This window comes from Platalea leucorodia, assembly GCF_965183815.1.
Source record: "Platalea leucorodia genome assembly, chromosome: 3".
NCBI lineage: Eukaryota > Metazoa > Chordata > Aves > Pelecaniformes > Threskiornithidae > Platalea > Platalea leucorodia.
The window spans coordinates 1380165-1395203 of NC_138825.1; the positions used below are offsets into that span (position 1 = coordinate 1380165).

Genomic DNA, 15039 nt, shown 5'->3' on the forward strand with positions numbered 1-15039 from the left:
AGCGCTTCCCCCCGCCGCAGATGGGAAGGGACTGGGATTTGGGGAACCGGCTGCCAGTTTGACTCGACGCGACTCGGCGTATTTCTCTGCTGCAACCATTCCGCACATAAAATTCTCTGAAACCATGACACAAGTGTAACTTTTTGTCCGGCAACTCACTATGGTCTTCCCAAAGCCTTGAAGTTAGGAAAAGAGACGTAAATTTTGCCCGACTAGCGCTAGGTAAGGATCGGCACACCGGGGAAACAGAGACGGGGCAAGAGGACAGCTCTGCGTTGAAGCTGCTCGTTTCTGTTTGTGCGTAATTTACAACGAGAGCTGGGAAGGGCAGCGCGCTTCTCAGGCTGTTAGAAAGAAAAGAAACATAGGGAATCCAGTTGGAAATCTTTTCCAACTGGGAAGAAAAAAAGTCTTAAGTTCAGTGAAAAAAGAATAAATCACTCCCAGACTTCTTTGACTTGCAAAGCTGCTTATTCACTGCGTGTTCTCAGGCCCCGGTGACAGGGATTGAATTTCCCCCTCGCCGCCTCTCGCTCCAGACCAGCTTCGCACATCTTGAAGCGATCAGCAGCTAAGGAAAGGCGCGTGTCGCTGGAGGCCCAGATTAAAGGGGAGAAGAAAAATGTACTGAAAGCTGCCGCAAGAAGCCTGAGCATCTGCAGCCGAGCCTAAGAGCCAGCGCCTTCCGTGCAGCTCCAGCAGCATTGCTTTTTCTCCAGATTTTGAGTGCATTCCCCATGCGTCCAACGTCACTCGGGGAGTAGGAGGAGACCGGGGGACAGGCATTTGTCCCTCTGTCTTTCCAGGCTGGCTCTTGATACGAGGCCATCATTTGCGGTCAGCCTTTGCCGCACGGGTGCACTTTCATCTGGCTACGTTCCCCGTTGCTGCTGGCTTTGCGATTTTTGGGAACAAAGCAGTGGAAAGGCATCTGGAGTTTGTGGGCTGCAGAGTGGAAACAGCCCCTCGCATAGGGATAATGTCATATAATTGCCGCGCTAGCACGGGGCGAGGAAGCAGGAGCAATTTCTATGAAAGAGGAGGAAAAAAATAAACAATGAGAACACATGGGCACATAAAGAGGATTTAAGCAGCTGTCTAAAACCCCCTAATTTGGGTCATTTCTTTACAGTAGGTTGGTTTCTGCTCAGTGCTGGTGTAAACTAGTCTCCAGCTCGACAGGGTTTGTTGCAGTTCATTTGAGCGCAGCTGGATGTGAGGAAGAGGCTGGCGCGTGGAGGGGGAGGAAGAAACAGGGAGAGAAGAAACCAGAGGAGAAACTCTCAGGCCAGGTTCGTGATAGGAAAGGCCTGGAAGCAGCCGGCAGGAGAGGGTCTGACCGCGGCGGCCGCGCTTGGGTTGGTGACGTGCAGCTCCCGCCTTGCCCGGTGTGCTGCCATCCTCGGTCTGCTTCCAGCGGCACACAGAATACAGGCTCGGGAGCGGCCTCGACGGCCTTCCTCTGAGCAGGTTACGTGTGTCCGTCCCTCCGAGCCCCAACCCGACAGTTGCTGGGGTCTGCACGCAAGCGGCTTGTGTTTTTTGGTCCCAAAGCACACGCGCGGCCGGACTCTCCCCAAACAGCATCCCCTGCTCTCGCTGCCGGCGTTTGGCCCTAGAAATGCCTCGCAGCCCTCACAGGGCAGCGGGAGAGGAGAAAAATCGACTGATGTCAAAGGAAGGCGGACCGAAACAAAGGGAGAACCTTCAATCGGAAACAACGGCTGCCCGTCTCCTCTGTCTGAGCGCCAGGATCCGACCCTGAACCAGCTGTGCTCACAGCTCTCCGGGCACTGCGGTATTCTCAGCTTTCTCGTAGCAGGATCCCAGCGAGTGCTGTAGGGGCTCCCAGAGGCACCCCGGAGCGTCCCGGCGCCAGGCTAGTGTCTGAACTTGACCCTTTAGGTTTTTTTGCAGTTTCACTTCAGAGCATCCGCGCCGTTTCTTCACAAGACTACTCGGAGACTTTGCAGGCGACGTAATATTTGTGAAATCGACCATTTAGCAGAAACGGCACTCGGCAACTGGGCTTCGGGCTGGTGTCTGCTGAGATTTTTTTTTTTCCCCTTTGCTATTTCTGTATTTTTATTTTCATTTTGCCAAACCTCTTCTTTCTTTTATTTCTGCTTCCCCTTTGTGTTTATTTTTCTTTCTATTTGCAGGGGCTCCTGTTCTTTTCGATACCAAACTCTTTTGGCAACATGTTTTTAGCTCAAGGCAGATGGCCCGTTTGTGTTAGACGTTGTACCCCGGCCACAGGATGCAGCTCGCAAACAATTTGCAGAGAGAAATGAACATTTTGCGGTGCTACTGAAATGCCTTTTTTTCTTGCGCTGCTCTCTTTGGGCACATGGTACATGCTACGTCTCTTACCAGGCACATTCTGTCCCTCGGCTCAGCTGTTTCTTCCTAGAACAATTTCTCGTGGTCTGCAAACTATTTTGCAAAAGCGGAAAGCCATCTCCAAAGGTTGGCCACGGGCTTGAACCGTCCTCGTTTTGAGCCCCGGGCATTCTTACTTGCCCACTAAATTGCTGTTTGTATTTCACAGTCTTATTTGTGTAAATAGCCCCATTTGTCTCCGTGTGGAAATTTGGTCCCTGGCTGGATCTGTAGATCCAGGCTACCATTTCTGCCAGCTGTCTTCCTGCCAGAAGCTGCAGTATGACTTGAAAGCGCTCTGCAGCTCGGTGCATTCTTGCTTCTCCTAAACCTGGTTTTCCCCAGCAGGCTTCCTCTCATTTCTGAGAAAACGACAGCGCCTATTGTCATGACTTAAACCAAGGATTCCCCAAACCTCATGCTGGAACCACGGTTTCAAGTATGTTTTCAATTCTTCACCAGCTTCTCCCTCCTCCTTTGATTTCTCATGTGAAACTAACATTTTGAAAACAAATCATCCTCGTCAGAATGCCCTACCCTTCCAGTTCCCATCAGGGTACTTCCTACGGATTTGGTCCTGTTATTATTGACTGTCAGACAAACACAGGCTCCTTTTGTGCTTCACACCGCAGGTGCTAATTAAAAGGAAAAAAAAAAAAAGGCATTTTCTGGTATGCTACTTGGACACAAACGTGGAAAGTACGCCATTGCAGGAATGGCGCTACGCTGAAAGCTGGTAACTGGCTGTGACCTGTAGCCGGCAACACCCTCTTGTTTAGGTGAGCAGTTATAAAGGTGAGAGGTAAAGAAAAGAGCTCGTTTTGCAATGTGCGGATGGTTGAAAAGACCGCAGGATGAGCTTGCTAACCGCCAACACGTCCGCGTGGTACAGATGCCTGTGTGCACTACAGCGCCCGCGAGATGGGCAGATTAACAGCACGGCGCTGACCTCATCAGTGAAACTTGTTCTTAAAAGAATAAAAATAACCTGATTGTCCCGCCAGTTTTTGGCAGCTGAGTACCCCCCAGAGCACTAATTCTGCACGCTTTGCTGTGACACCACAACCAAGGCAGAAGAGCAGATGCTGGAACCCGAATGGCCCAATTACACACGGGTGACATTTGATTATACAGAAATGCATGTCAAGGCGTCGTCATTCCTTTGGCAAAATCTGGCCGTTCTCATCCTAAAAGCCAGGCTAACTGCCTGACACCTAGTGCTGGTAGTCAGAGATGCAGCTGTGAAGGTTTCAGCACCCTCAGCCTCAGCCTGTACCAGTGTGGCAGGCTGTCCTGCACCCGTTCGGGAGGGAGGGTGGACGATACAACCTCTCTGCACTCCAGAGAGGAGAACAGCTGCCGTGGGCACTGACCACCGGCGCGTCAGGAGCTGCGTTTGTCTCTGGCGTGAGTCAGTGGAGCCCAGGCTTCCCGTGAGTTATGCTAATCCATACCACCCCAGCATCTGAAACTTTGCGGAGAGGGTTGTACAACTTGCCTGTTGACGACTGTGGAGTGACAGGGGTCTGGGAGGCACTGCTCGTCCTATGGAACAGTCTAACATATATTGTTATAGGCTGTTTCCTAAGCACCATGCCTACCTTTGGAAAGTAACTGCTCATATATGCTGCACAAACCGTACATGTAAATGAATTCCACGCTGCGTAAACTTTTATGCCTTAAAGCAAGAAGACATTGAAGCACCAGTGTAGAAGCTGTTAAAATATTTAAGTGCAGAAATACAGGCCTGGGTGTAAGGAGGGGGGTGGGTATCACAGGCCTCGGAGATTTACAGGACAGCCCTTTGGCTGTCTGCTGGCTGCAGTCAGAGGAGAAGGCGCAGAGTGACAATTCGGTTCGAGAGGGGTGAGAAAGGTGCAAATTTATGAGGAAAGTTGCCTGGGGAGGTGGGAAAGGGCCGGGCGCGCAGCGGGCTGAAGTGGCAGCGGTACGCAAACTGCTGCCGGACACACAGACACAGACACACACAGACACAGAGCGGGCTGCCGAGGGCCCGGACCGCACCCCCACACCAGCGATTCTGTGTTAAAGCTCAGCGTGACCCCAGAGCGGCATTTTGAGCAGGATTCCCCTCAGCAGACGCCGCCAGCCGCCATTTCCCTCCCGGCGTCCCCCGCGCGGCGCCGCGGGGCAGGGCGGGAGCGACAAGATGGCCGCGCCCGTGTGAAAAGCCGCCGGCCTCCGCGCTCGCCTCAGCCGCGCTGCCGCTTCCCGGGCGGTCCCGGAGCCGGAGCCCGGTGGTCGGCGGCGGGTGTGCGTCCGTCCGTCCCAGAAATAATGAGGATATCGGGCCCCCATGTCGGACCACTCTGACGAGAGGGCGACGATGATTGCGGCCGGCGACCTGCAGGAGTTCGCCCCCCGGGGCCGCGAACACTGCCGGCGCCACCCCAGCGCCCTCACCCTCCAGCTGCGGCGGCTGCAGCCCGCCTCCGAGCTCTGCTCCTCCGACGGGGCGGCCGGCCTGGTGGGGTCCCTCCGAGAGGTGACGATCCACGAGCGGCAGCGGGTAGGAGGCGGCGAGGGCGCGGGGGCCTTGCCCGGGCTTTCCGCCTCCCGAAATACATCGGCCAAACCACGGCTGCCCAGCCATGACCGGCTGTTGGGACCGCACCGGCAGGCCTTGTAACTCTTTCTTAAAAAAACCTTGCTTTTCAGGAAAGTTGGCAGTTGAGGAAAGGCGTCAGCGATGTCGGGGAAGAAGTGGACTACGACGAGGAGCTGTATGTGGCCAGCAACATGGTCATCTGGAGCAAAGGCAGTAAAAACCAAGCGTCTACCGTTTACAAGGCTTTCACTGTCGACAGCCCTGTTCTGCAGGTACGAAAACGTGGAAAGGTGGTGACGGAATGAATGCACGTTAGCTAAAAAATACTCGCTGACTGGTTTCAAACAGTGTTCTGAGGTGGGGTTATTTTGGGAAATAGGGAAAGATGAGATCGCGTAGTAGCGTCAGTTCGTTCTTCGGAAATAATTATACTGTGTTTGGTTTTAGGCCTTGTGGTGCGACTTCACTATACCCCAGGAAAAATCTGAAAAAGCTGATGGTAGGTGTCCTGCTTGCTGTAATGCCAAACAAATCTTTTGAGTTCAGCTCTCTTGGCATGAGAAGTTTAGTCATGAAGGCTTGCTAAGTTAAGACAGCCACCCCCACCAGGTTTACATTTTGTGTATAGAGAATGTCTAAGGAAAGAGAAGCTTCACTGTGTATTTTTTTTCTTTTTTTCCCCGGTTTCAGGCAGTGATGAAATAGTAGAGAAATGTATCTGCATATTGCAGAATTCCTGTATAAATGTGCATAGCATAGAGGGAAAGGATTACATTGCTGCTTTACCTTTTCAGGTAAGTGCTGTACTTTTTTTGTCCAGAAATGGGCTTGTTATCTGGTTGCATGCTATGTTGGGGTGGGGAGGTGTGTGTAAAACGCTGCTGGTGGTGGCTGCTTGAGTTCTTCACTCCGTGGGTGAAAGCAACAAAGCTGATAAAAGGCAACAAAGCTGATGAAAGTGCAGCTGTGTGGTTAGGGCACTGAATACTTCTGAAGTAGTGGCAGCTGGCTGTATGATTTGGGAAAGTATGGGTATGACCGCTTCGTAGTCTGAGAACCTGCTCTGATTTACATTACCCTTCTCTCAAGAAAAGGCCTGAGCATCTTATTTTGCTATAACGAGATACTCGAACAAGAAACATAATCAATATAGTAAGTACTTGATTTTTTTTTTTTTGGTCATAAATATATTTGTAATTTTCTATAGGTTGCAAATGTCTGGCCAACAAAATATGGTTTGTTATTTGAGCGCAGCAGTTCTTCACATGAAGTACCTCCAAGTCCACCCAGGTATGTAATGAGTGGCTTTGTTCCATTAGAGACTTTGCTAATCTAATACAGGAGCGCAAGAGTTGAAGAGCAGTAATGAAAGGATCCCTGTGTTCATGATGGGGACAGGTGAAACATCAGGAAAGGGCTGAATACTGACAATCCATGATATTCCTCTGGTATTGTGTTAAGAACTAGTTGGGAGTGGTGATCCTGGGAATAGGATATGGGAGGCACACTATGGGTGTTACTGGCCTGATTTCATTAGGGCTTGTCCTGGGAATTGGTTCCAGGCTGTGATGGACAACCGGGAGATTCATTGAGGGATTGTCCTTGAGACATTTCCTCTCAGCTGCAGGATGCTTTAAATGTGTGGAGCATCCTGTTACCTGTTTGGTGAGGATCGCAGACCCCGTGCTCTGTGGCTGGGTGTACAGCGGAGAAGCAGCGTAAGGAGTCGGATGGTGTGCTGATGAGCAGCTTTAATACAGCCACTTGCTCTCTCTTGGGCTTCATGTGTCCATTCCAGGCACTTGTGATTCTCTGGTCCTCAGAAGAGCTGGGATTAGAAATAGAGGTCCTGAAAATGTTCAAGCGTGTACATTGCAAAAATTGTAATTGACTTTACTCAAGCTGGCCTTCCCTGAAAGCTCTGCCTTTTGCTACTGCCACCACAGATGGGTGGCTTGACTGCTGCTCTGTGATGGATACAAATGACCTGATGGCTGTCTGCATGTCTGGGAGCTGTGGAACCTAAGCTCTTACACTGAGTCTGGGTTAAGGGCTTTCTCCTCTTCCTACTCCTCCTCCTAACTTGGCTGGTGCTCGCTCTGTTTACTCGGGCCAGCCAAAGTCTGTCGCGTGGCCACCAGGTGGGGTCATTCTCAAGTGCTCTGAGATGCAAAGCAAGACCTGATCATCCCGCTTGATACGCGAGCCTTTGGCTGGCTCTACTCAGTTAATCCAACAAGCTTCTGTGAACAGAATACATGTCTCTACTGTTAGATTTCAGGCTCTGATTTGTTAAGCTCTGAGGAGCTGCTTTGGGATCGCAGCACATGTACCAGCTACAAGACAGAATAATTATGCTTCTTAGCATTTGGTTTCTCAACATGCTTCGTTTCATTTCTTTCTAGAGAACCTTTGCCTACTATGTTCAGCATGCTGCACCCATTAGATGAGATAACACCTCTTGTCTGTAAGTCTGGAAGTAAGTTTGCATCTTTAGATGTATCATTTGGAGTCCATCAGTATGGTATCAAACGATTAATGTGTCACTTGATTGTTTTCTGTGTTACAAAGTTTGCAAATAATCACTCAAGAATTCAGAAATAGGGTGTTTTAGCTGCTTCATGAACAGGGAAACTGTTCAGGAAAGAGACCCAGATTGTGGAAGGAAGAGAGCATGAAAAATGCTGACCCTGTAGCTGATAACACTGCTGATCAGTTCGCCTTAACTGAAGTTAACTGCTTCTTTAGCAGGCGTGTTTGGCTCTACTAGAGTGCAGTACGTTGCTGACTACACCTTGAGGATCGTGTTTCTCAATGCCGAACCTTCCATTGTGATGACCTATGACACCGTGCAGAGTTTACATACTGTTTGGGCTCTTCGGAGAGTGAAGCCGGAGGTACAAATTCATTGTTGACTAAGTATCGTTATCAAAAATTTGTGTGTGTGTTTACATGCCCTTATGGCTGTGTGTGTTAGAAATGCCTGGTATTTGTGATTTATTTTGTTTATAAGAGAGTAAGATGTTTGTTGGTGTGTTCTTTGGGGTTGTTTTGTTTTGGTTTTTTTTTTTTAATAGTTTCTTTCATGTATTTGCCTGTACCACAGTCAGGGAGATCACATGATGGTGATGGTCACGAAGCATGCTGTGCTTATCATGATATTCCTTGCGTTGTACTAGAAGGTTTTGACTTGCTTAAACTGTTGTGTTCTGTAAGAAAAGTGACAAACAACTTAGTGCCCTGAAAGCCATAGGAGTAGTTTCTGTGACTGGGAGTGAGAGAGCATGGTTGGTAGGAATAACTTCTTAGCCTGAGCACCTGCCTAGGTGTAAATTTCTAACACCTAACTGATGAAACAAGCTATTTGAGCATCTTCCTGGCTGTTATTGCCCGTGTGCTCTTTGTGCATAGACAGCTCTGCTTTCTCTGCCAGGAGCAGAACACAGTGCTGAAGTTCTCGGAGCAGATGGGCACGCCCCAGCACATGGCCACTAGCAGCTCTTTGACTGCTCATCTCAGAAGCTTCTCAAAAGGCGACTCTCCGGTGGGCTCCCCTTTCCAGAACTACTCGTCAATCCACAGCCAGAGCAGATCGGTGTCGTCGCCCAGCATGCAGTCCCGCTCTCCCTCTATCTCCAACATGGCTGCTTTAAGGTGGGTGCTGAGTGTGATGCATGGACAGATGATACCAAAGAATACAAGGTATGGAACAGGATGCACATCTGGAATTGCTGTCTGTCTTTCTGGGCTGTTACAAGTCTGTCCATCTGAGGTGAAGGTGCCTCCTCTGTTGTGGCATCTGAAAGCCCTCTTGGAATGCCCTCGTGACACTTGGTGTGCTGTTATCCCTATAGCACAAGAGGGTAATTCGTGTGCAGGAGCCAACGAGGCTGTTCTGTCCTCACGCAGCCAGTCTGTAGTGGAGTCGGGCTGTCTGCAGGCCTTTTGAGTCCCAGGAGTGCTTTCAGTTAGCTTTTCTAAAGAAAGCCGTGTTTAGAGGGAACAGGTTGGGAGAGGTTTTTGATGGAATGGACCACGTAACTTAAAATGTTGCTTTTCTTACTTTTGAAATCTCTTCCGTTGGATTCTGACAGAGATGACTGCAGATTAATTAGAGAAATGTTTTCCTGTGCTAGGATGTCTTGCTAAAGGAAGCTAATACTGAATTAGCTACTGGTTTAGGGAGGTTTCAGTTGTGTATTGTTTTTTAAAGTCTCTACCAGTGTATGAGCTCCCTGGCTTAACAAGGATTCTGTACCTGACTTTGTAAATCCACTCTTCAGTCGTGTCTTATGTCTTTGCTTGCAGCCGCTCTCATTCCCCTGCCCTGGGAGTGCATTCTTTCTCAGGAGTGCAGAGGTTCAACTTTTCCAGTAACGCTCAGTCACCGAAGAGGCACAGTATTACCCATTCTCCAAACAGCACTTCCAGTGATTCCTTCCTTATACCAGAAACGGAACCAATTGTTCCTGAGCTGTGTATAGATCATCTGTGGACAGAAACGGTCACGAACATGAGGTTAGGTGCTTGTGTTGGGATGTGAGAAGTTCTGGATTTCCATTGTGGGGGGGAATAAAGTAAAAGAACAGCTTGTTTTAGTGTGTGCTTTCTGCAAACGGCACTGCCTTAGAATAGGTGTGTGGACCTGCACTTCCTAATTTTTTTGAAAAATGATGCTCACTGAGCATGCCGCGCTCTTGAAAAGGGAATTGGGCACTTGGAACAGTTTTACCTGCTGTGTTATCTATAGCTGGGGAGTGGTTTAATGAGATCTCTAAAGCCAAGGAGGTTCTAACCTGATCATTGCTTTGGAGGGTTTTTTTGATCATCTAGGGGGAATATCCCTTTCTGTGTTACCATCAAAAGGGGCAAAACACAGCATAAAACCTAGGATTGAACAGGAGAGCAAAGCCAAATAGCGTGTGTTCCACATGCCAAAAAATGGGCAATGTGAAGATGGGAGTGCTAGAAAATCGGTTTCAGGAGTAATGACTGAAACAGAGACCGGTGCATTCTGGCAACTTGATGCACTGCTAATTGAAGTCCAGTGTGACCCTACAGCTTGTGGACACTGTGTTTTCCTTCACTAAATTTTTTATAGTAGACCAAAGAGTGTGCTGATCATTGCGTCTCTTTTACAGAGAGAAGAATTCCCAAGCATCAAAAGTGTTCATTACCACTGACCTTTGTGGGCAGAAGTTCCTGTGCTTTTTAGTGGAATCCCAGCTCCAGCTGCGGTGAGCATCCCTGTCTTGGGGACAGGTGAACAAAGAGGAGCGCTCTAGAAATTACCAGCTAGATATGGGTTCTAACATCCTTATTCCTCCAGCTAGTGGAATCTGCTATGACAACACGTGATACGTCACTGGCTCTCGTATGGCATATTTTTAACTGTGGTGGCATAGATGATTTGGGCTATTTAGATAAAACTGAAGTTGCGAGAGAACCTTCACTGTAATTTGAATGGTGTATTCTTATTTATCCTCATCTTTGCCCTTTAGAGGTACGTTGGGGATTTTCATTAGACCAGTAGAGTAAAACCAAGTTGAATAGCAGGGCAAAACAAGCAAAGGAAGGAGGAAGCAGCCAGGTATACCACAATAAAACTAATTGCACCATGCAACACGGTTTTAATTTCTGTCTTCTTTCTGTAACAACAGATAGGACAGTCCTTTTATGTTTCCTGTTGTTTTCGCAAATCTCTAGGTGTGTGAAATTTCAAGAGAGCAACGATAAGTCGCAGCTGATCTTTGGTTCTGTTACCAATATTCAAGCAAAGGATGCAGCTCCAGTGCAGGTCCGTACCTCTGTATCGATGTTTAATTGTGGACTATCCTGCTTTGTCACTTTTGTTGTCCAGCTGTTGTCTCTTTACTTAAATACAAGAAGCTGAATGTTCTGCTTGATTCTTACAGGGCATTGATACGCTGCTGGTTCTGGAAGGCAGTGGAAATCTAGTGCTTTATTCTGGAGTGGTTCGGGTGAGTAGCAGTTTTTCTATACCCAAATAAATGTTGGAATCTTTGATTACAAACTGGGCTGCACAGAGGGATCCTGTGTGCATCGTACCTTACAAGGTATCTTTTTAAGTTACCGTAGACTGCTGCATGTTTGGGAAGGTGGCTGTGCTCACGTACCAAGTGTAGTTTATGTGCAGTGCTAGAAAGGTAGTTCTGAAGAATCAGTGGCACCTTGTGATTAGATAATCTCTTGAGCTTATTTTCAGTGCTGGTAAAATACTAAAGCAATAAAATGCTTTCAAAGAAAGAACGCTTCAAGAATATGGAAAATAAGAATTGTTCCTGAACAAAAAACTTTCGAACTTCTCTGTAGCATGCCAGATAGTTTTAGATGTCAAATTATTTTGCTTTACAAAGGGCTGTTATTAGGATGGACATGATTAATCCAAAATAATTAAAGCTTTTTCTTAAACTCTACAGAGATGCACTGTGTTCTTTGTGTATACAGAAATCTTGGACACTGCAATTTGTATGTGTGTGTGTATGCACATTTTTGTGTGTGTATATATATACATATATGTATGTATATAAAAAAAGTATACTTTCTGAATGTAGAGCTTTCTTAGTGAAGCCCTGCTAGAACTTTTAGTGGGAGTAGACCTGTAGCAATAATGTACAATACTGACCGTATACAGTAGTTTTTTCAGTGTGTCATCATCTGAAGAAAGTAATTACGTGAAGTAATCTTTAATCTCTTCAGACACTTTAGTTTAAGTACATACCCACTTTTCTTAAAATTTTTCCTTTACGATTTTAAAATCTGATAATGTCTGTGTATGTAAGCAAGCTCGTGGAAGCACAGGTGTGAAAACCAACTATTTGTTTTCCTATATGTTGTTCACAAAAAGGTGGGGAAGGTCTTTATTCCCGGGCTGCCTGCTCCATCCCTGACAATGTCCAACCAAATGCCTCGGCCAAGCACTCCCTTGGATAGTGTCAGCACCCCATCCAAGCCTTTGAATAAGCATCTGGGGCCCCTGGAAGAGGTAAGAAGAAAAGCAGTCCTGCCTTGGAAAAGGTTTAGTTGTAACAGCTTCAAATAATTGGCTAACTTTAAAGGTATCTTTTGGAGCTAAATCTTTTATTTTTCTTCTGTAAAGCCCCTGAATAAACAGTGTTTAAATAAGATCTATTTAGTGCTGCCCTATTTATTTATGATTTCTGTAAAAGTCTGAGGCAGAGATTGGAAAGATATTTTTATAGTTGTTTTCAAAATACTTACTAGTCCATTAAGAATGGCAATTTTAGCTGACATTTGCTCAGATCCTTTTATTTCAACAACTTTAATAATTTTTACCCCTTTTCAGGGTGTGCTTTTGTCACCAGTTCCAGAGCTAAGGGATTCTTCCAAACTTCATGACTCAACTTACGTTGAAGACTGTACTTTTCAGCAGCTTGGGACGTTCATTCATGCTCTGAGAGATCCTGTCCACAACAGAGTAACTTTAGTAGGTATTATCCTGTAATTTGAGTCAACACATTGTTAGCAAAGCAAAGCGAGGATCAAGTTTACTTCTGCTGCATAGCGAGACATTGCTAGCAGCTCCTGGTCAGCAGCAAAATATCACACCTGCATTGGTGGCTCCACGTTTTTCTCTGTGGAATACTCTACAAGTCACAGAATTTAATTGATTCCCTCAAGTGATTCAGCTCAAGATTTATTTCAAGTGTTTCATGGAGCTAGCATCTGAGATTGCAAATCTTTAGTGTAGCAAATAGCTGGGAATTAGGAATATGCTTAATATGTGAACGAGTTCTGAGTTGATAGAAAAGGACCCTGGCTTCGCTTCGTGCATTTCATAATTTGACTCCTACCTTTTTCATTTTTTCAGGAACTCAGCAATAATACAATGGTTCGGATTACAATTCCTGAAATCGCCACTTCGGAACTAGGTATGATTCAGAATCCATCACATGAATTATGTTCCGTAATTTTTGAGGGTTCATTTTATAAGTAGTTTATGCATAGCTTAGACTGTAATGATTCAGTACCACGTATTCCAAGCTCTATTAACCTACCTTCTAGAGCTGCTACCATTTATTTAGGTGTGCTCTGTTGCTTTTAGTGTTTCACCCACTGCACTCTTAAAACGTCCTTTGTTCTTTAGGTTGCTTTGCTCTCTGCTGCTGTGTATGTTCTCGCTTGCGGAAGGGCTGAGATGCCAGTTCAGACACAAGCTGGTTTCAGTAATGAGCAAAATGGAGCTTTTTTTTTCCCCTTTGTGTGGTGAATTAAAGAGGCTGTGCTTAACCTGAGCTAAAGGAACCGTTGTTGGAGGTTGTGCGGTGTGGCTTTTATTGAAAGAGTTGCCAGAGAATTAAAAGGAGGTCCGAGAACTGCAGAGACTTATAGCACTGATTTGGAAGAAGTACCAGGAGGTAAGCTGGAAAACACACCAAATTTTTTTTTTTTCTTCTTTTCCAACAGTGAAAAGATGTCTGCAAGGTGTCAAAGCTATCCTGCCCAAGGAGATAGCGGTACAGATGCTTGTCAAGTGGTACAATGCTTATAATGCTCCGGGAGGACCAAGCTATCACTCAGAATGGAATTTATTTGTAACATGTCTCATGAATATGATGGGTTACAACACAGAGAGACTGTCCTGGACACGTAATGTAAGCAATCTCATATGTTTGTTTTCCTAGCTTACATTAACGCTACCGATAATTCTTTAAGGTTTGAAATGGTTAGAGAGACACCGAAGTCAGAAATAGATTGTATCTTGTCTTAAATCACAAGATGCCATCAAATCAATTCTATATTTTTACACTTCAGGTGTATGCATTAGTCTGTGTTTATCATGAAATATATTTAGAAGGTACTTACCGCTAACTGCCTTAGTCAAATAAAAATAGATTATGAAGACTTCACTCCATTTCATGACTAACACTGATGCATTAAGGATTTGATTCGCCTAATCCATATTAAGCCTGTTTTCACTTGAAATGCAGATTACAACTCAGATTCCTGTTTCCCGAAGAGAATCTTCCGTGTAGTTTTTGAATTACAACGTTTAAAATTCTATTTTTTCCAACTATTTTACTGAATGTATTTGGACTTTTCTGTAAGTAGGTTTCCTGCTGGCAAGTATATTTGCAGTACTTGCAGAAAAAAAAAAACCAGCAAGGATATGTGTAAAACAGAAATGAAAGCAATTACAGTATATCTACGTTACTAGTATTAGCTCATCCACAGTATTTCCTCTGTCCTAGTAAACACCAGATGTTAGGCAGTCAAACTGTGAAATCATGCACCGTATGCTAGAATAACTGGCTGTGTATAGAATAATCTAATTGCAGTATGTGTTTTATATGAAAGCAAAGTATCAAAGTACCTAAAGCCATGTCATGTAATGCTTGGTTTGAATTCAGGCGTGATGATCGGTGATTCGCTTATGCAGCCTTGGGAGTTTCAATGCTGAGCTACTTCTGATCTTTTTATTTCTTGCAGCTTGACTTTGAAGGATCACTTTCACCAGTTATTGCTCCAAAGAAGGCTAGACCATCAGAAACAGGGTCAGATGAAGTAAGAAATGGTTTTCTTTTATAAATTAAGAGCCCTGGCGGGGTTGGTTGGTGTTTTGTAGGTTTTTTTAAAGGCAAACCAGAGGAAACTCCCTCTGAGTAGTACATTTCATCTGAGATTACAAGCCTTTGGGGGAAGAAAAGTTATTTTGCCCTGTGCAGTGGCTGCATCGTGTGACCTTGCTTGTCAGGGTTCTCGCATCCAGAGAAGTAGGTTGGACTCAGGAATGAGTTTAATATGGATCAGAAAGCAATCCCAGACAGTCTTCTGAAAGTCAAATCTCTCCTAGATGTTTCATCCCGTTTAAAATAAAGTTGTTTCACTCCCATGGCTACTCAGCACCTTTAGCAAGTTAGGATCGTCAAATTGTATACCTCACTGAATGCGCTGATTTTCACCAAATTTAGTGGGGTGTTTAAGATTGATTCACTGGGCTTTGCCTAGACAGGAATAGGAAGTTTTTCACATGGTTGAACAGTAGAGTGGATGAGGCTTACTATCATCCCATCAGAAGAGGCTTGCAAGCCGTGGTGGTCCAGTTA

The 15039-nt window shown here is 45.9% G+C and overlaps 1 protein-coding gene across 10 annotated transcripts in view; it reads left to right on the forward strand.

The window, feature by feature from the left end:
- The first annotated feature begins 4537 nt into the window (after window positions 1–4537).
- ANAPC1 (anaphase promoting complex subunit 1) overlaps window positions 4538–15039 on the forward strand; it is a 34346-nt gene continuing 23844 nt past the window's right edge. For 7 of the 10 annotated variants that reach the window (XR_014227679.1, XR_014227680.1, XR_014227681.1 and 4 more), the window contains exons 1-17: window positions 4538–4912; window positions 5062–5223; window positions 5399–5450; window positions 5642–5745; window positions 6159–6241; window positions 7357–7430; window positions 7700–7848; window positions 8385–8605; window positions 9260–9469; window positions 10093–10188; window positions 10658–10748; window positions 10867–10932; window positions 11820–11957; window positions 12279–12419; window positions 12804–12864; window positions 13400–13587; window positions 14423–14497. Coding sequence is in view for 7 of the 10 variants with exons in the window: in XM_082307027.1 (XP_082163153.1) it covers window positions 4700–4912; window positions 5062–5223; window positions 5399–5450; window positions 5642–5745; window positions 6159–6241; window positions 7357–7430; window positions 7700–7848; window positions 8385–8605; window positions 9260–9469; window positions 10093–10188; window positions 10658–10748; window positions 10867–10932; window positions 11820–11957; window positions 12279–12419; window positions 12804–12864; window positions 13400–13587; window positions 14423–14497 (2124 nt within the window). In the remaining 3 variants the exon portion in view is untranslated. The remainder of the gene's footprint in view (window positions 4913–5061; window positions 5224–5398; window positions 5451–5641; window positions 5746–6158; window positions 6242–7356; window positions 7431–7699; window positions 7849–8384; window positions 8606–9259; window positions 9470–10092; window positions 10189–10657; window positions 10749–10866; window positions 10933–11819; window positions 11958–12278; window positions 12420–12803; window positions 12865–13399; window positions 13588–14422; window positions 14498–15039) is intronic. The other 3 variants (XM_082307028.1, XM_082307030.1, XM_082307031.1) reach the window with 3 other exon arrangements.